The 20,410-nt window shown below is 41.7% G+C and overlaps 1 protein-coding gene across 2 annotated transcripts in view; it reads left to right on the top strand.

Annotated features, from left to right (window-relative positions):
* Positions 1 to 20,410, top strand: part of LOC132782080 (zinc finger CCCH domain-containing protein 7A) — a 33,318-nt gene that overhangs the window by 10,815 nt on the left and 2,093 nt on the right. Inside the window, exons 6-22 of one of the 2 annotated variants that reach the window (XM_067473189.1) lie at positions 382 to 462; positions 589 to 627; positions 1,108 to 1,141; positions 2,357 to 2,637; positions 4,786 to 4,996; positions 5,134 to 5,201; positions 7,406 to 7,619; positions 8,637 to 8,798; positions 9,483 to 9,679; positions 10,695 to 10,792; positions 11,105 to 11,286; positions 14,633 to 14,709; positions 15,311 to 15,444; positions 16,274 to 16,379; positions 18,972 to 19,080; positions 19,675 to 19,808; positions 20,022 to 20,185. In XM_067473189.1, the coding sequence (XP_067329290.1) occupies positions 382 to 462; positions 589 to 627; positions 1,108 to 1,141; positions 2,357 to 2,637; positions 4,786 to 4,996; positions 5,134 to 5,201; positions 7,406 to 7,619; positions 8,637 to 8,798; positions 9,483 to 9,679; positions 10,695 to 10,792; positions 11,105 to 11,286; positions 14,633 to 14,709; positions 15,311 to 15,444; positions 16,274 to 16,379; positions 18,972 to 19,080; positions 19,675 to 19,808; positions 20,022 to 20,185 (2,291 nt within the window). The remainder of the gene's footprint in view (positions 1 to 381; positions 463 to 588; positions 628 to 1,107; positions 1,142 to 2,356; positions 2,638 to 4,785; positions 4,997 to 5,133; positions 5,202 to 7,405; positions 7,620 to 8,636; positions 8,799 to 9,482; positions 9,680 to 10,694; positions 10,793 to 11,104; positions 11,287 to 14,632; positions 14,710 to 15,310; positions 15,445 to 16,273; positions 16,380 to 18,971; positions 19,081 to 19,674; positions 19,809 to 20,021; positions 20,186 to 20,410) is intronic. The other variant, XM_067473188.1, reaches the window with a different exon arrangement.

Here is a 20,410-nt window from a genome sequence, read left to right as displayed (position 1 = left end):
ATCAGTCACCAGACACAAAGCAGTATTTTCTTTGTCCCTCAGGGAGTGAGCATACCTGGCTGATTTAGGTCTCCATAGCAACCCTCTAGTGCCCTTTTACAGTAACAACTGGCCCTTTCTTGCAGCCCTCTAGGGAACTCTTGCAGTCCCACCTGTCTCTTTCCCATGACCTCCCAATGCCCTTTTGGGGTAACAGCTGGTTCTTTCCTGCAACCTTCCAGTGACCCCTTTGGGGTAACAGCTGGCTCTTTCCCTCACATTTCATACATACAGACATACAAACATATTTTGTTTTTCATTACAGATCAGTAGATGTTGATATGCATATTGATAGGTGAAACTCCATAACAGCATATTAATCATGTGTATATTTTTAAACAGGATGAAAGTGTAATAAAATTAACTCAAGAGCTTGCTCAGAAGCTTGGATTGAAAATAAGAAAAGCCTACGTTAGGGCAAAAGTAAGTTGAAGCCATGTTTTATTTAGGTGCTGCTTTTGAAAAGCAATTTCTTCTTCTTATGGTTGCTGATGGCTCTTTTTAATGGTGACATTTTGCATTTATTTATGAAGATATTCTTCATTGCAGCCTTCCCCAAGCTCTGTTTCTGGAGAAGTATCAAGTAAGGTATGATGCGATTTCCTTTTCCATAAACGGAGTACTTTTGATAGAACTCTTCCCTATCAGTATGAATTGCCACGTTGGATATATATATATATATATTTGGCTGGGATTCTCAATAACAGAACAGCACTTTAGAAAATATTTCTGATGCTGAAAAGAGGAAACACATATATGCATTTGTGTTTAAAATGAATACCAGCTGGCTTTATGTTTAATCATGGATACATTGCTTTTTAAATTGGTTCAGTGGGTGTTTACAATATATGGCTGCTACCTGATTACCTTTTAGGAGAGGAGGCTGGACAGCAATATGGTTTGTGTTAGCGGCACTTGCATTTTGGGCTTTCTCTCCTGTTCGGCCAGAGTGGAAGATACTTGTTATTAAACCTTTTTGAGGCCTCAGTATATATGTATGTACTGTGTGTATGCCATGAGGCACTGCCGTGTAGACGCTCTGCTGAAAAATATTTTGTTTTCTTGCAGGTTTCAAATGCTTCTATAGAAGATATTGAATCAGGTGAGGTTTCCAGGACTTAGTGGGGGAAAGTTACATAAAGCAGGGAATCCACTCTCTTATTTTTCCCCTGAATGGGATTTATTGCTATTTGAAAGTTAATTGGGTGGGGCTGTAGAGAGGGAATGCATTGGTTTCTTCACAGTTTGTAGATCACAGTTGTGTAGGATTTCAAGGAGACAAGAATCAGGTGCTAGGTCTGCCTTCTTGGTTTGCTGACCTCCTAATGCTTCAGTTCCAATAACCATAGAGCAAGGATGTAAAACTCATTTCCATGGAGAGCCGCATCAGCCTTATTAGGGTGACCTTTGAAGGGCCCTTGATCGAAGAATCTGAGACCAAGCACCATACACACACACACACACATGCATACATATACACATACATACATACACACATATATACATATATACACACACATATACACATATGTACACACACATACATATATATATATACACATGTATACATACATATATGTATGTATGTATTTTATCTTTTGTAATTTAGCTGTAAATTGCCTGGAGCATTCTTGGATGGAGGCCGATTAATAAGTTATTAAATGATGATGATGATGATGATGATGATAATGATGATGATGTACACACACAGGCAGTCCACGAGTTGCAAGCATCCAATTTACAAGTGAACTCACAGTTAAGAATGGGGGTGAGACAACACAAAGTGAGAGAAATCTGCTCCTTGGAAGGGAAATCCACTCCTGGAAGAGTTATTATTATCATGGGGAGTTATTATTATCATGTGACAGATTATTTTGTTTATAACTGTTGTATACAGTTCCTTTTTTTGACAGAAATTAATTACTTAGGGAATTACAATCCCAAGCACTTGGGACTCTGAGGTTGGGAAAAGGCTAAAGGGCGTTTTAAAGCCAGGCATCATATCCACAGGCTTTGTATCTCGATGCAAACCCTACTATCCTGATTCAGCAGCACAAACTACAGTCTTCAAATGTCCCTGATTCCCAACTCCCATCAGTCCTAGTCAGGATGAGGAGGAGTGCCACATCAAAGAGCTTGAGGGGTTGCACTTCAGCCTTGTATTTAGCCCATGTGTCCTATAGCCATTGCCCTCATGGAAGTCAATTCCCGGCCATATTTGCCTATACTGTCCTACAGATTATTGACAATTTTTATAAAGGGTGTCATCGTGTATTCTTAGCTGAAATGATTGTAGTTCTCGCTCTTGTTTTTCCAGATTTTTCTGGCTGGAAGGAGAAGGGCCTTTCCTCCTCCTCCTCCTCGCCCACCCCTCCGGGCTTTGTCCCTGACCTGTCCGGTGACTTGGCCCCTTTGCCAACGGCTAACTTGATGGGCCTTCCTGTGGAGAAGACCCCGCTCTCTGCCCCTTCCTTGGCCAATGGAGGGGCCTTTCCTCTCTCAGAAGGCTGCTTGGATTGCGGTGATGGCGATGACATCCTTGGAGATGAAATAGATGAGCTGCTTGACTCAGTTTCGGACCCCGGGGAAAGCGCCATGGTGAGAAGCTGCCATCTAGTTTTGTTTCTCCAGCTGCCTTTTCCTTGAAACCTCTGGGATCACACTGTGTAACATGATTTTTTTCCTGGGTTATGAATGTGAGTTCCTAATTGGTTCTATCATCAAAACATGGGGAAAGTTAATTAACTGTAAAAAATTTGTTTTTGTGGAAGGGACATGCTACAGGGACATTTTGCTATAGTTTTTCAATAAATCTCTCATAAACTCACAACCAATTCAACAGAGTTTGTGGCAGCCACAAAAACAAAGTTTCTGAAGTAGAACGATTATTTTCAAAGTAAGTACTGCACAATCAAACAGGAAATAACACTTTCATACCAGGAACAGAACATTTTTCCAATTTTGTTACTTAGTGTTATCCATCCTGATTGTGGTTCCCAAGGCCTTAGGTCAGCTGCCCAAATATTTCACTTTTTGAAACCTGCGTCATTTCGCAATACAGTCATTCACTATTACTAGCAGTCTGGAGGTTAAAGCAACCTCTCTTGAGGGATTCAGACACATACATACATTGCAATAATGCAGTGTATGGGGACACATCTCATTATTGTGAATGTTCATCTGCATTTTCTCCTGCAAAGGATTGTTACCTTGTCACGGTGCTGGAATTTGAGCACATCAATAATGCCATGAGCGTCATATGCAGATGATACCACTTCAATGGCTGAAAGTGAGGAGGAGCTGAGGAGCCTTCTAACCAAGAAAGTGTAAAAGCTTGGTTGTAGTTAAACATAAAAAAACAAAGATTATGGCAACCAGACTGATGAATAACTGGCAAATAGAGGGAAAAAACATGGAGGGAGTGACAGACTTTGTATTTCTAGGAACAAAAATGACTGCAGACTGCAGCCAGGAAATCAGAAGACGTTTACTTCTTGGGAGGAGAGTAATGAGCAATCTCGATAAAATAATGAAGAGTAGAGATATCACACTGACAACAAAGATCTGCGTAGTCAAAGCAATGGTATTCCCCATAGTAACCTATGGATGCGATAGCCATAAGGAAGGTTGAGCAAAGGAAGATAGATGTTTTTGAACTCTGGAGCTGGAGGAAAATTCTGAGAGTGCCTTTAACTGCCAGAAGATCCAACCAGTTCACCCTCCAGGAAATAATGCCCAATAGCTCATTGGAAGGAAGGATATTAGAGGCAAAGATGAAGTACTTTGTCCACATAATGAGAAGACAGGAAAGCTTAGAGAAGAGAATGATGCTGGCGAAAATGGAAGGAAAAAGAAAGAGGAGCCGACCAAGGACAAGATGGATGGATGGTATCCTTGAAGTGACTGGCTTGATTTTGAAGGAGCTGGGGATGGCCCCGGTTGACAGGGAGCTCTGGTGTTGGCTGGTCCAAGAGGTCACGAAGAGTCGGAAACGACTGAACAAATAAACAACAACACATCTGATTTTACCTGGATTTTTTTTTTGTCGTGTCAGGAGCAACTTGAGAAACTGCAAGTTGCTTCTGGTATGAGAGAATTGGCTGTCTGCAAGGACATTGCCCAGGGGACACCCAGATGATTTTGATGTTTTTATCATCCTTGTGGGAGGCTTCTTTCATGTCCCTGCATGAGGAGCTGGAGCTGATAGAGGGAGCTCATCCGCCTCTCCCCGGATTCGAACCTGCGACCTGTCGGTCTTCAGTCCTGCCGGCACAGGGGTTTAACCCACTGCACCACCGGGGGCTCCATTTTACCTGGATGGGTTCATTATATGGATTTTAATAGCATTTTATTTTCAACTGTGTTGTACCCTGCCTCAAGCAGAGTACAATAATAATAATATAATCATCAGTAGAAATGTTTATTATTTATTAGGCTCAGAGGTTTCTCATTACATTTGCGCAGCACACTGACACACAGTTTGGAAAGCTCTGCTGTAAGTTTTAAAAGGCCTTCTTCAATGTTTCATGACAGTTGTTCGTCATCAATATCCCTGTATGAGGGTAAAAGTATAATAGTGTATTTGTGGGGCCTTTTATGCTGCAGAGAGCTTGGTTTGGAAGATGTGTCCCAGATGCTGGCAACTCCTGCTTGCATCCATGTTCCTGGTCTTTCTTGGGAAAATGTCAGTGTCATCGTTGTCCGAGGGGGCCCCCGCCTGACCTCTCTCTCCCCTTCTCTCCACAGCCCAGCCCAGCTGTCCGCGGAGCCCTCCCAGCGGCTGCCATCGCTCCCAGCATCCCCTTCTCGGCCCCATTGCTGGGGTCCTTGTCTGTGGGACCGGGCTTCGTCTCCACGGGTTCTTACTCTGAGATATACCCCTCCCAGCCCTTGGTCTCTGCCCTGGACAACTTCTGCTCCTCTTTAAGTAGCTTCTCCATAGGCGATTCTAAAAGAGGTAAGAAGATGGGGAGTCCAAGCAGGATGTTTGCAGCCATGGGTACTGGTCAGGGCCATAAAACTGATTCCGCCTTATCACCTTTGTTGTATGTGAAATATGAATATCACACTAACTTGTGGTCTTGTTAATCCCAGTAGATATACCCAGTTCTCTTTCTAGAGATGTCGGCTCAGCGTTAAACAGCAGTTCTCCTCTACGGCTTGTAAGTAACGGTAACTTCACACCACTCTAAAATTTATTTTAGTTTTAGCCTTAACTCTTCTGGACCTTGAGTGTGTCCATTCTCATCACGGTTTTTGTGCAGAAGACAATTTTTGAACATTTTAAAAATGGGGCCAGGACTGTTGCAAACCATGCTTAGATTTGGAGTCAAAGCCTGTTTGATTTATCATCATCATCATCAACTTGGTACAACCTCCATCTATTATTATTATTATTATTATTATTGACACAAAAACACAGAATGACACAGCAAACGAGTTATATATGCTGGATTTCTTAAAACAATTCACAAGTCCAACACAGCTTTCTAGGACTGTGTGATATATTTTCAATAATAATAACAATATTTATTTTCAATAATAAATTATGTATTTTCAATAATTATAATTATTATTATAATAATAGACTATAATGAAATAGTATAATAATGTATTTTCAATATTATTATGTACTTTCAAATGATGCGTGCAGATCCAAGCAAGGTGGCCTCTGACAGTTGACAGATGATGATTTTGTCAATGTTTATTCTTTTCCATTTTTTAAAATAATAATAATTATATCAATATAATAATAATGCATTTTTATTTATTATCTGCCTCTCCCAGTGGCAAGGCTGGCTAAACCAGGCAGACAAATGCAACACCATTAAAATGCATGTATCGAAATACACACATGAAAAACTGAAACCATGATATTGCATGTCTTCCATTGTAAGACGCCACCGATTGTAAGAAGCACCTAATTTCAGTACCAACAGAAATACATAAAATACACATGTGATTCTAAGATGCACCCCATTTTTAAAGATGTTTGTATAGGCATAAAAGTGTGTCTTAGAATTGAAGAAAGATAGTAATACTCTCTTGGCCTGGCCTCCTTTGCAGGGCTGTTGTAAAGATAAAGTGGGGCAAAGGAGAGTTCTGTGACTGCTTCTCTGAGGCCCTTTGGATGGATTTTTAAAATGCCATCACCCTATGTCAGCAAACTTCAGCTCCCCAGGTGTTTTGGACTTCAACTCCCACAATTCCTAACAGCCTTAGGTCCTCTTAAGTGGCTGAGGGAGAAAAGGAAAGGGCCTGAGGCTGTTGGGAATTGTGGGAGTTGGAGTCCAAAACACCTAGAGGGCTGAAGTTTGCAAATATCTGACATATGTGCTCAAATGCTCCTCTTTTTCGCCAAAATGAAGGTTCGCATTAGATTCGGTTATCTTAGTGTGGACCCAATGCAAAAGGGGAGGCTTCTTCAGGAGCTGCACCCAGAGCTCCTATTTGAGGGAGGTCATCTCTGATTTCATGTTCAATGTTACAACAACCTGGAATTCGTAGTTTGCATTCTTTGGCAAAGATGGCTCAAGGCCTTGCAAAACTATAGCCCATAAGATTCCATGGCATTGAACCAAGGCAGTTAAAGTACATTCATTCTACAGCAGAGGGCACTTTTTGCCACCTTTTGTGCATGACATTTGGCAGCAAATACTTTTTTTTGGTGTCAGGGTTGTGAACATGAAGGTGTGCCTTAGATTCCATGCTGCATGAGAGTGGGGTCATTATGGATCATACTATGTCACTGGGAGATTGATCTTTCGTGTGTGTGTGTATGTATGTATAGGGTGAGGCAGCATAACTTCCTTTTTTCAAAACTTAATAAAATCCATTGTATGAATCAGATTTTTTTTAATAATTTAGGCACATACCTAAAGTTTTGTTTTATGTAGTTTTGAAGATCAAATTAGGTAGGTGACGTCCCCATTCTCCATTCTCCATACACTGAGTAAACCGATTTCTGGTGTTTGTCATGACAGGCGTTACGTTGGCAATTTCTTCCTGGATGTTGGTCTTCAAATCTTGTAGGGTCCTTGGACGGTTCACGTAAACGGGATTTCAAAAAACCCCATAGAAAACAATCACAAGGGGCCAAATCTGGAGAGCGAGCCGGCCACTCCAAATCTGCTCGAAAAGTAGGCCTCAACGGCAAAAGCACGCTCCTCACTGTTCCAACGCATGATGGTGACTGAACTGTGTAAAGACAAAACTTTATACTCCTGCTTTTGAACAAAACCAGTAGTGCTCCACTATGTCTTCAACCAACCGAGTGGCGCAAATTTTAAAAAAGGAAGTTATGCTGCCTCACCCTGTATGCATGTATATGTATATATTTATGAGAACCATTTTTCCTTCCCAACAGCTTAATGGTCCCCCAAGTTTGTTTAGCTCTGAGAACTATATTGGGATTTCGAGTCCGCCTCGGAGTGACTTTCCTGGCGTCTTTGGCGGAGGGGCTGCCAATGTGCCAAGCCTTTCAACAGCGGTGACAGCAGCAGCCTCCTTGGCAGTGAGGAATCCACTGGAAGGCAGCCATGATCTTCGCCAGGCCTGCCAGGCCTGCTTTGTCCGGAAAGGTGAGGAGGAGCTTTTGCGAAGCCCATGGCGTGCATGCGGATCCAGTTTGCAGATGGGACCAAAGGGGGAGAGAGAAGTCATACTCCAGGAAAGGGGTCCATTTGAGAGTGATGAAAAGGATCGAAGGTCTGGAGACCATGAAGAATCTCTCTGAGGAGCAACTTCAACAGTTTATTTATTTATTTATTTACGGCGTTTATATGCCGCCCTTCTCACCCCGAAGGGGACTCAGAGCGGCTTACAAAATATATTTTCATACAATATATTATATTATTAGCATAGTACAATATCAGTGTTATATATAATGTAGCCCCCGGTGGAGCAGTGGGTTAAACCCCTGTGCCGGCAGGACTGAAGACCAACAGGTTGCAGGTTCAAATCCGGGGAGAGGCAGATGAGCTCCCTCTATCAGCTCCAGCTCTTCATGCGGGGACATGAGAGAAGCCTCCCACAAGGATGATAAAAACATCAAATCATCTGGGCATCCCCTGGGCAACGTCCTCGCAGACGGCCAGTTCTCTCATACCAGAAGTGACTTGCAGTTTCTGAAGTCGTTCCTGACATGATAAAAAGAAGTATTATATATTACTATATTGCACTTTACCATTATATTGTTATATTATTAGTAATATTACATGTAGTGTAAATATATAATTATAATTATAATATTTTATTATTACTAGTATTATATTGTATTACATTATAATATTATAAATATTATATGTACATACACTATACTGTATTATATTATTAGTAAAGACAGAAGACAAGATGGAAATGTCTTCTGCTCCCCTCCGTCTTCTCTCTGGCCAGAGCAGCCATTGGGTCTGTTTAGCCTCAGAAGAGAAGGCTGAGAGGAGACATGTTTCAGTATTTGACAGGATGCTTCGATTGTGCTTTTCCTGCAAGGAGACAGAAGGGGGTTGGGCTAGATGGCTCTTGGAGGTCCCTTCCAATTCTAGGATTCTATGAGGGAACATATATTAAATGAGCCACCTCTTTCTTTTTCCTTTCAGATCCCAAACTGTGGGAATACATTTACCATCCCAACCTAGACCACCTGTGTAAGAAGGACATCCTCATTGGGAGAATAAAGAACTCTGAAGATAAATCCTGGAAGAAGATCAGGCCCAGGCCAACAAAAACGCAATACGTGGGGCCCTATTATATATGTAAAGGTAAGGATTCCGACAGTGGAGCTGGAGGCATCTTCAGTTCAGTGGGGCTTGGGTACCATTTAGGAATCATTTGAAATGTATTTTCTTTAGCCTTGGTAGGTCTGGATATAGATTATTCTTGCTGCTGTAATCATATATAACACTATGTCACACGATTTTTGTTCTTTTTCTTCTTCTTTCTAAGCTGTTTTCCCATGGAGGGATTAGCATGATGTAACACGATTTTTGTCCCTCTGTTATAAATATCGTTTCCCAAGTTCTGTCATAAAAACATGGGAAAAGTTTATTAAACAACAAAAATTTGTCTTCATGGGACATCCTGCAGCAAATTTGCCTATAATTTTCCAATGAATATCTCAACCAATTCAACCTAGTTTGTGGCAGCCACAAAACCGAAGATTTTGGAATATAGCAACTACTTTCAAAGTAAGGACCACACAATTAAACAGGAAATAACACTTTCAAATTAGGATCAGAATTTTTTTCAAATTTTGTTACATAGTATAATAGACATCTTCTGTGTTTCTTTTGGTGTGTCTGTTTTGGTGAGGTCCAGGAGACACGCATGCATTTGTGTGGGAGGGAGGACAAAAGGAGTTGTATGGTTTACAGTTGTCTTTTGTCTTCTTTCTCATTCTCTGCGGCTTCATTCTCGGTTTCCTCTTGACGCCTTGCCAATCCAAGATGTGGCGGCCGGTGAAGAGTGTCGCTACTCGGGTCACTGCACCTTTGCCTACTGCCAGGAAGAGATTGACGTCTGGACCCTGGAGCGCAAGGGGGCCTTCAGCCGGGAGGCCCTCTTCGGGGGCAACGGCGAGATACGTCTGACAGTCTCTCGGCTCCTGCAAGAGCATCACGGCCTCTTCATGTTCCTCTGCGAGGTGTGGGATCATGGCTATGGTGCCACAAATCTGGAATAGATTCATTGGGCCGGGAGGGAGGGAGGGAGGGAGGGAGGGAGACCCCTTGACAGAGAGCACACCCAAGGTCTGGTGGTGGCTTAAAGGAAGAGACATCTCTCTCAGAAATATGGCAATTGCAAGGAGGGTTGCACAGCGCAAGGCCCTCATTTGGGAAGCCTACATTTTGGACTGTAGCTCCCCAAAACCAAGTAGGGAATGAAGGAAGGGAGGGAGGGAAAGAGAGGGAGGGAGAGAGGAAGTGGAGAGTTCTGAATCTGTAGAAACTGCCACTTTCTTTTCTTTTTAATACCATTACTGTTTAATTATATTTCAATGTTTGTATATGTTTAGGTTTTTGATTGTATTGCACTGGTTTTACTGTGATCTTCTTTTGAGTCTTAGAGAGAAAAAGTGGGGTATAAATAATAGGATACTTAAAGGGAAACATAAATAAATGAAAAATCAAGAGGTAATGAGTGGGAGGCTTAAATATTAGCTAAGTAAGTATTGTTATTACTATTATTATTATTTGGTCCTGATTGATTTTTGTAACTAATAGACATTTTAAGTGAAAAGTAAAGGTTTCCCCTGAGTCTAGTTGTGTCTGACTCGGTGGTGGTGCTCATCTCCATTTCTAAGATGGAGCGTTGTCCGTAAACACCTCCAAGGTCATGTGGCCAGCATGACGGCATGGAAGGCTGTTACCTTCCTGCAGAAGCGGTACCTATTGATCTACTCATATTTGCATGTTTTCGAACTGCTATGTTGGCAGAAGCTGGGCCTAACAGTGGGAGCTCACCCTGCTCTCTAGCAGGGTGAGCTCCCACTGCAAGCTCAGTCAGCAAATTCAGCAGCTCAGTGGTTTAACCCGCTGTGCCACCAGGGTCCTGCACATCCTATGCAGGACTTATTCTTTTTGAGAGCAAGATGAAAATGACAAACCAGTAGGTTTCTTGTTTCTTGCCCTAAGAGTGTTTTCCTTTTTGTTTTCCAGAAATGTTTTGAGCATAAACCTAGAATCATCAGCAAACGGAATAAGGATAACGCTGCGACCTGTTCCCATCCTGTTATGCATGATTTCGAAGACAACAAGTAGGTTCCCAGCCTTTCCTTGGTTTTCAAATGAGAGTTGTCTTGATGAACAAATGGGGTGTGCAAGGAGGCCAGACTGTGATTCTTCACAGGTTTTTCAGAGGGGGCTGATAAGGCAAATGGTTTTTGGGAACAATGGGGGAAGAAAAGGTTTGGGAGCCCATATTTTAATGTTTTAATGCAGGGTGCAGCATGTGCAGCTGCTCCTTGTGACGGTGGCTGAGACAATATTTTCTATCTAGCAGAAGTTTCTAAACCTGCCCCACCCACTCTCTCTCTTTCCTGTGGCCTTGACCCCATCCTGTCCCTCAGGTGCCTTGTCCACATTTTGCGGGAAACCACCGTTAAGTATTCCAAGATCCGGCCTTTCCACCTGCAGTGCCAGCTGGACCTGTGTCGGCACGAGGTGCGCTACGGCTGTTCGCGGGACGATGAGTGCTTCTATGCCCACAGCCTGGTGGAGCTCCAGGTGTGGATGATGCAGAGCAAGACGGGTGAGGAGCCTCTGAGCATGGGCAAAGGGCACTCTTCCCTTCACCCCCGGGCACTACCTAATCTAGCCTGGCCAGGCAGGAGCCATCCCTGGGGCAAGCATCATTGTCATCAACATCACAACACTATGTAACAAAAAATGTTCACTTCCTGGTTTGAAGGTGTTGTTTCCTGTTTAATTGTGCAGTACTTACTGTTAAAGTAGTTGTTCTACTCCAGAAACAAATTTTTTATTTATTTATTTATTTATTTATTTATTTATTTGCTATACTTGTATACCGCCGCTTCTCAGCCTAGCCGGCGACTCAACGCGGTTTACAGCAACTTATAACAAACAACAGTATAAAGTTTAAAAACATAAAAACACAATCCACAATACATATATCAATAAACAATCCAATTCATCTCTTGACTAAAATCGCGATCCAGTTTCGTCGTCCAAATTGCCAGTCCTTCAATCATTACACTTATTGCACTGAGTTAACCGAACGCCTGCTCGAACATCCAGGTTTTTAGTCTTTTCCGGAATACCATCAATGAGGGGGCTGATCTTACCTCCATGGGGAGGGCGTTCCATAGCCGCGGGGCCACCACAGAAAAGGCCCTGTCTCTTGTCCCCGCCAGCCGCACCTGTGAAGCAGGCGGGATAGAGAGCAGGGCCCCTCCAGAAGATCTTAGGGTCCTGGTGGGCTGATAGGCCGAGATACGTTCGGATAGGTAAATTGGGCCAGAACCGTTTAGGGCTTTAAAGGCCAACGCCAGCACTTTGAATTGAGCCCAGTAGCAGATCGGCAGCCAGTGGAGCTGGTGCAGCAGAGGAGTTGTATGCTCCCTGCGCTCCGCTCCAGTTAGTATCATGGCTGCCGAGCGTTGGACTAATTGGAGCTTCCGGGCCGTCTTCAAAGGCAACCCCACGTAGAGAGCGTTGCAGTAGTCTAAACAGGATGTAACCAGAGCGTGGACTACCGTGGCCAAGTCAGACTTCCCAAGGTACGGGCACAGTTTAATAAACTTTTCTCAAGTTTTTATGATAGAAACAATAAGGAAATGATATTTATAACCCAGGAATTAAAAAAACACATTTTACATAGTGTAATATTTCTTTCCCACCTCTCATTGTAGCTCGAGATGGGCTCAAAACACACAATCATCGTAAACATGATATAAAATACATATATTAAAAAATCGTTTTACAAAATACATACTGTTTTTACTCACCTTTTTGAGCTAAATGACTTTGCCAAAATCAGGATCCGCATTAGATCTGTGTCATATAGGAATCTTAGTACTGAGCCAAAGAAAAAGAGGCTGCTTCAGCTCCTGGAGCTCCTCTTTCAGGGACTTCATCTCTAATTTAAATGCCATGGTTCAATGCTATGCAATCCTGGGATTTGTAATTTGGTGAGGCAAAAGCATTATTTGGCAAAGAAGGCTCAAGGCCTTGGACAACTACATAATTCCATAGCATTAAGCCAGGACAGTTAGAGTAGATTCATTCTGCATCAAACCTGCATCCCAAGGTTTTCCTTTCTTTTGATGGAAGCTTTGGTGTCCTAACACTTTTGTTTTCAAAGAAGGAATCCTAACCAGGCAACCACTGTAATGTGCACCTTTTTTGTCCAAATTACAAAGAGAGCACTTTTGGCCGCAGCGCATAACAGTCACCAACAAATACTTTATTTAGTTTCAAGGTTTTTAAAATGGAGGTGTGCCTTAGATGCGATGACACGTGAGACTTGAGTCAATACGGGTATCTTAAAAAAACAAGAACAAAGATTAAAATATACTGAACACAAGACATGAGTTTAAAAATTCCTGATTAAAACTCGTTGCTAGAAGAGAGAGGTCCAAGGCAAACTCGGATGGTGGTGAAAAGGGCCACTTGTTGGCTACATTTTAATGTATGCATTTGACATACTGCCTTATGATGAAGTGTTTTAATTATGTTGTGCCATGAGGAGAGGTGAGTAAGAAATAATAATATTATTAATAATAATAACAATAATGAAGGGACAGGATAGGGATAGATGTCCTGTGTATCATCTTTGCTCTGTGTATACTAGGCATGGGCTAACTTCAGCCCTCCAGGTGTTTTGGACTTCAACTCCCACAATCCCTAACAGCCTCAGGCCCCTTCCTTTCCCCCCTCAGCCACTTAAGTGACTGAAGGAGGAAAGGAAAGGGGCTGAAGCTGTTAGGGATTGTGGGAGTTGAAGTCCAAAATACCTGGAGGGCCTAAGTTGGCCCATGCCTGGTCTATACTATAGAATTAATGCAGTTTGGCACCACTTTAACCCCTCCCCCCATGGCTCAGTGCGATGGCATCCTGGGATCTGTAGTCTGTAAGGCATCAGCCCCCTTTAGCAGCACCCAGGATTCCATAGCATTGAGCTATGCCTAAGCTACAAGTTGAACAAAAGGAGAAATAGAGGAAGATCCATTTGATAAGACATAGAAGCCATTTATAATAATAATAATCATCATCATCATCTTTATTTAATACCCCCCCCCCCCAACCATCTCCCAATGGAGACTCAGGGCGGCTTACATGAGGCCAAGCTCAACAGCATAATACAATAAAGTAAATCCAAAACACAATAACAACACAGTAAAATACATACAACATATGAGTACAAAAAGGATGAAGCAAAATAATACACAATAAGATAAAATAACATAACATAACAATTGGATTTCATGTAGCTTCATGTACACAAGGCCCCCTGGTAGTGCAGCAAGTTAAATTGCTGAGCTGCTGAACTTGCTCACCGAAAGGTTGGTAGTTCGAATCCGGGCAGTGGAGTGAGCTCCTGTTGTTAGGCCCAGCTTCTGCCAACCTAGCAGTTCGAAAACATGCAAATGCGAGTAGATCAATAGGCACCACTTTGGCGGGAAGGTAAGGGAAAGCTCCATGCAGTCATACTGGCCACGTGACCTTGGGGGTGTCTACGGACAACGCCAGCTCTTCAGCTTAGAAATGGAGATGAGCGCCACCCCCCAGTCGGACATGACTAGACTTAATGTCAAGGGGAAAACTCTGTGTATTTAAATATATGTCTTTTATAGAAATACCTTTTAGTATATGTATTTTCACATAATGTTTTAAGGATTATGTGTTTTAACTATGTTGTGCCATGAGGAAAGGTGTGTAAGAAGTAGTAGTAGTTCAGACCCCTGTATCTGCAGATACGACCAAATGCCATTCAATGGCTTCATTTCCGGTCCCAGATCATTTTTTCGAAATGAAAATATGTTTGCCACCAATAATTGAAAGGGTCACCAAGCAGTGAATCTTAGAGGCTTCATCACAGTTTATGTGAGATGCATCTCTCTCTCTTCCTCTCACAGGGATTTCCCATGAGGCTATTGTTCAAGAATCGAAAAAATATTGGCAGAATATGGAGTCTAACGCACATGGGGCCCAGGTATGTTTCTCAGCTTGCCTCACAAAACTATCAGTCTTCTTCCCTTTTTTATAAACAAAAGCAAGAAAAGTGATAGATGCTAGAGACCCCATATCTAACAACAACAACAACAACAGCTTAATACTACTACTACTACTACTACTACTAATAATAATAATAATAATAATACTTTGTGCTTTTCCTGCATGGCAAACGGTTGGACTAGATGGGCCTTGTGGTTCCGTCTGACTTTATTATTCTATGATTCTATGTTAACAAAATTTGAAAAATGTTCTGTTCCTGGTTTGAAAGTGTTGTTTCCTGTTTAATTGTGCAATCCTTACTTTGAAAGTAATTATTCTACTCCAGCAACTTCGTTTTTGTTGCTGCCACAAACTATTTTGAATTAGTTGGGACTCTGTGAGATATTCATTGAAAAAGTATAGCCAAATGTGCTGCAGAATGTCCCACAAAAACAAAGATTTTGCAACTTAATACATTTTTCCATGTTTTTATGCTGGAACCAATTTGGAAATTACATTTATAACCCAGGAACAAAAATAACGTTACATAGTGTAATAATATCTGCCCATAAATAATTATATTTTCTTTCGTTTTCCAGATCCTCAGTAACCAAGTGAAGCATGGCTCTCTAAACCTGAAAATGAAGTTTGTGTGTGCACAGTGCTGGCGGAACGGCCAAGTTAGTGAGCCGGACAAAAACAAGAAATATTGTAGCGCCAAAGCAAGGCACCCGTAAGTCGTGTGGTCCAATGAGGCTGGTCCTGTTGGGAAACATTAGCATTATGTGTTAATGTTTTTAATTTTATGGCGTTTTTGGGCATTGAATCGTTGCTATTGTAAACCACCCTGAATTGCCTGAGGGCTGAGAAGGGCGATATACAAATACAGTAAATAAATAAATAAATACCAGAGCAATGGGAGTTTGAGTCCAGGGCACCTGTGTCACCCTTCCTTGAGAAAGGACTGTTGTGAACAAATGACAGTATCGATGTGCCAATTGTCTTGTTCTTCTCAAAACCAAGGAGCAAGGAAGGCAGAGAAGACCACTGTTTGTAGCAATATAAACAACTGCCTTATCCAGTCAGACCATAGAATAATTGAATAATAGAGTTGGAAGAGACCACATGGGCCATCTTGTCCAACCCCTGCACAATCAGAGTACTCCTGACAGATAGCCATCCAGCCTCTGATTAAAAGCTTCCAAGAAAGGAGCTTCCACCACACTCGGAGGCAGAGAGTTCTACTGTTGAACAGCTCTTACAGGCAGGAAGTTCCTCCTCTGTTTGATCCACAAGTGTCGAACTCAAGGCCCACTGTGTCATTTTATGCAGAGTTACATTTAGAAAATGTCCCTGTTTTGACTTATAAACAAATTCAACTTAAGAACAAACCTACAGAAGCTCTCTGGTTCATCACTTGTGTACTTTCCATTTGCATACTCTGTGCTCGACCACGAAGTTTCCACCTCTGTCTATTTCGAATCCACACTGGATTCCTTTTTATCGATGAGCCAAATAGCTGCTCCCAGTGGCCTTAAATGCTTCTTTGTCTTTTTCTTCAGGTGGACCAAGGACCGCCGGGTGATGCTGGTCATGTCGAACGAGCGCAAGAAGTGGAACACTATTCGCCCACTCCCCACCAAGAAGCAAGTGCCTTTGCAGTTTGATGTGAGCATGTCTTTCAGAATCGGGTTCAGTTTAGCCTTCGGCTTGTCGCTGGCTTAGGGTCTAGTTTTGTGCAGCCCTCAAGTCCTTTTTCTACGAATACATTTTTTATTCAGACAGATTAAAACAAAACCCACATACATACAAACAACAACAAAAGATTAAACATATTTTTCTAGAATACTACTACTACACCCTAAACATAAAACCCCCAATAACTACAAACAATCTATGTTATCTAATCTAAGGGCTTTACATTCTTTATCTGGTGGTTATATCTCTGTTTCTCCACCCATTTAGTGAAAAGGAACTATTGGTACCACCTTTCTCACATAATAATACTCTTCTAGTCCAAAAAAGCAGTGATGGAGGTCTAGGGCCCATTTTTGCTGGAGGAACATAATGAATGGGCCCCACTCAGGGCCGTAGCCAGAAAAAAATTTCGGGAGGGGTTGAAATTTTCGAGGGGGGTGTGTGTGAAAATTTCCGGGGGGGGGGGTTGAAACCTGCCTCCTAGCTCACGCTGAAGCAAAGAGCACAGCAGGGGGCAGAGCAGCCTTCAATAGCCTGCAGCTCCACCCCTGTCAACCACCTCCACCAAGTCTGGCCTCCTTAATGAGAGCATTCAACACCCCCCCCCCCACCCCAACTTGGTTGCTTCACTACATCGGCTATTGCTGCAAGTAATGACAGTGTGAATAAACTGTCAATATTTGCCTGAGATAGTGCTTGCAGTTCTGGAGGGACTCTTAATTTTTTGCATCTCATAGACTTAGCATGGGGATTTGGTTAACCAGTTAAAATTCATGAGTAAACCAGTTTTTTAAAAAAATCTGAAACATTTCGGGGGGGGGGTTGAACCCCTAAAACCACCCCCTCGCTACAGGCCTGGCCCCACTCTTTCTTAAAGTTAGAAATTTCTCCTTAGTAAATATAGTAAGTTTATCAATTTTTGCAAGTTTGCTTCTTTTCATAAGTTAGCCGCCTTGGGACGGAATCATTGAGCAGAGATCATTCTTGCTGTCCTCGTCATATACAGCAATATCCTTCCACAGTTTCTATTGATTTATTCATCTAACATCTCAGACAGTTTATCATGTAATGAAAATCATGCGTAGTTCACATTTAGTCAGTCTACACACTGTCTTGCCAGAGAAAGAAAACATTTATTTATTCTTTATTTAGTTACGACATTTATATGCTGTCCTTCTCATCCCGAAGGGGACTCAGAGTAGCTTACAAGTAATATGTAAATACAATATATTATATTATTATCATAGCACATTATTAGTATTATATATTACTATATTGTACTATACCATTATACTGTAATATTATTAGTAATATTACATGTAATATAAAATATATAATTATAATATTGTATTATTATTAGTAGTATTATATTGCATCACATTATAATATAATCAATATTATATGTATACATATTATATTATATTATATTATATTATATTATATTATATTATATTATTAGCACAGTGCAGGAGACAAGGTGGAATATGCCATGCAGATAATCAATAAAGAACAAATAGTTTTCTGTATTGTCGAAGGCTTTCATGGCTGGAAGTAGTTTTCTCTTTGTAACGCAGAACAACATATTTACAATCATGAGATCAGTTGTATTGACTCCCCTTTTTGAGAGATATGGTCTTTCAGTGTCCATGTGGAAAAACCTCCTTCCAGCAGCTCATGAAGCAAGAACACACTGAACTGTCTGTCTCTCTCTCCCTGCAAGCACCTGCATAGCTCAAGCCTAAAAATGTTACAGTAACCAAAACTCCCAGGCTCAGCTAGCTCCCTGGGTGGGTCCCAAACATTCAGCATTGTTCCTTGCATTTTACAGTTAACACATGCCCTAACAGAGTTCAGGTTTCGTTTCAAATTAAACTTTAACAATTTCTTATAAAATCGTATGTATTTGTTTCCAGTATTTCTGGGCCTTTTTAAATACATCTTAATCCATTTTCTGGTGTCAGGTACCATCTATACTTCCTTCCATAATTTTTTTCTTTGAAGTCATGACTCAACGTAAATATCAAACTCTTGGTTCAGACTTTTCCCCGTTGTTCCATTAGTATTTGTTTTACTAAAAAATTGTGCCAAAATCTGATGTTACATATTTCCTGTCCCTAAGCTTCTGAGAAGGCTTCAACTTTGCTCCAAAACGCTTCATTGCCATGAGCATTTTAAGATGAAACAGTTGCCTTTGGAAAGCATTCCAGTAGCTTAGGTTATGTTTAGACAAGGCATAGGCAAACTTGGGCCCTCCGGGTGTTTTGGACTTCAACTCCCACAATTCCTAGCAGCCGGTAGGCTGTTAGGAATTGTGGGAGCTGAAGTCCAAAACACCTGGAGGGGCCAAGTTTGCCCATGCCTGGTTTAGACCCTGGCTCTCCACAAAAGGAGCTTGGGACTAAAAGGAGGGAACCAATTCCAATTCAGCGCAGTAGGTTTCCTGATGGAACGAGCATTTCTTCTCGAGCTCACCACTCAAAAATACCTTACTGATTTTTTAATGGTGATCGTTCACCTTTGAAGAATGCAGTCGATGTGACATGGAGCCTGTTTCTCTTTTAGTTGTGCAATCACATTGCGTCAGGCAAAAAATGCCAGTACGTTGGGAACTGCTCCTTCGCCCACAGTCATGAAGAGCGAGAGATGTGGACTTATATGAAGGAGAACGGCAGTAAGTCAACATGTAAAATTCATTTTCCTCTGGTGTCGGTTTTGTTTTCTGTATGCACCATAAACCAATACAAAATTATTTTAAAAAATAAAATAAATAAAATTCATTAAAACTATGGGATTTAACTCTTACTATTGAAAACATACTTTGGGACAGGTTGGCATGCCAGAAGTACAGGCCATCCCTGGGTTACAAACATCTGACTTGCAAATGATTCCTAGTTAAGAACTGGGCTGAGACAACAGGAAGTGAGAGAAGGAAGGGAGATATATTCCTGGAAGATTTATTATCATGGGGGAAAAGGGTCTCCACTGAAGCTGTATCTCCAATCCTTGTTTCCACAGCAAGCCACCCTTCCCTATACCATCCAAAGTTAAGACATATATATTACACTTAAAATTTTCCCTGTTCTGACTTACATACAAATTCAACTGAAGAACAAAAATACAGAACCTCTCTTGTTTGTAACTTGGAGACTGCCTGTATATTGAAATAGTGCATAAATGGAAATAGTGCATAAACCAGCCTGTTTCTGTTTTGCTTGTTTCTGTCTGAATGGGCGCTCGCTTCCTACGGTTCCTTTTCTCCCTGTAGTTCAAGACATGGAGCAGCTCTATGAAATGTGGCTGAAGAGCCAGAAGCCCGAAAAGGGCGAAGATCCGGCTGCTCAAGCCAGCAAGGAGAATGGGAAGCAGATCCACATGCCAACGGATTATGCTGAGGTTACAGTAAGTCCTGAAGATTCAGGTATCACTTCCTGCCATCAGTTTAGCGGAAGGCTTGGGGCAAGCGTTTTGGCCCCAAGAAACTTAGCAAATGGAGCGAGACAAGAACCCTGTGCCGAGCGAAGCAGAGGCAGCATCTTCATGGATGTTGGGATATGAGTAAATCATTCAAATCAACTCTCTTGGCCCTCTAGGGATTAATCTTTTTTTCCTCAGGTTGACTTTCATTGCTGGATGTGCGGCAAAAACTGTAACAGCGAGAAGCAATGGCAAGGGCATATTTCCTCGGAAAAGCATAAAGAGAAAGTATTCCATACCGAAGACGACCAAAACCGTTGGCAGCACCGCTTCCCAACGGGATGTTTCAGCCTTTGTGAGAGGTAGGCATTATTAGTATTATTATTATTATTAGTAGTAGTAGTATATTTAATTATATCATTCTTTTTTCTCCTTACCAAGGACAATAATGCAATTTAAAATCCACAACATACAAATATTTAAAGTTGAATTTAACATATGACCAAACCTTTGGCAGCATTGTTTCCCAGCTGGCTGTTTCAGCCTTTCTGGCAGACTTATTATTATTTATATTTGCAAAACTACAA

This window comes from Anolis sagrei, chromosome X, assembly GCF_037176765.1.
Source record: "Anolis sagrei isolate rAnoSag1 chromosome X, rAnoSag1.mat, whole genome shotgun sequence".
In the NCBI taxonomy this organism is placed as follows: domain Eukaryota; kingdom Metazoa; phylum Chordata; class Lepidosauria; order Squamata; family Dactyloidae; genus Anolis; species Anolis sagrei.
The sequence above is the reverse complement of the archived record's forward strand: the minus strand, read 5'-3'. Positions and strand labels throughout refer to the sequence as shown.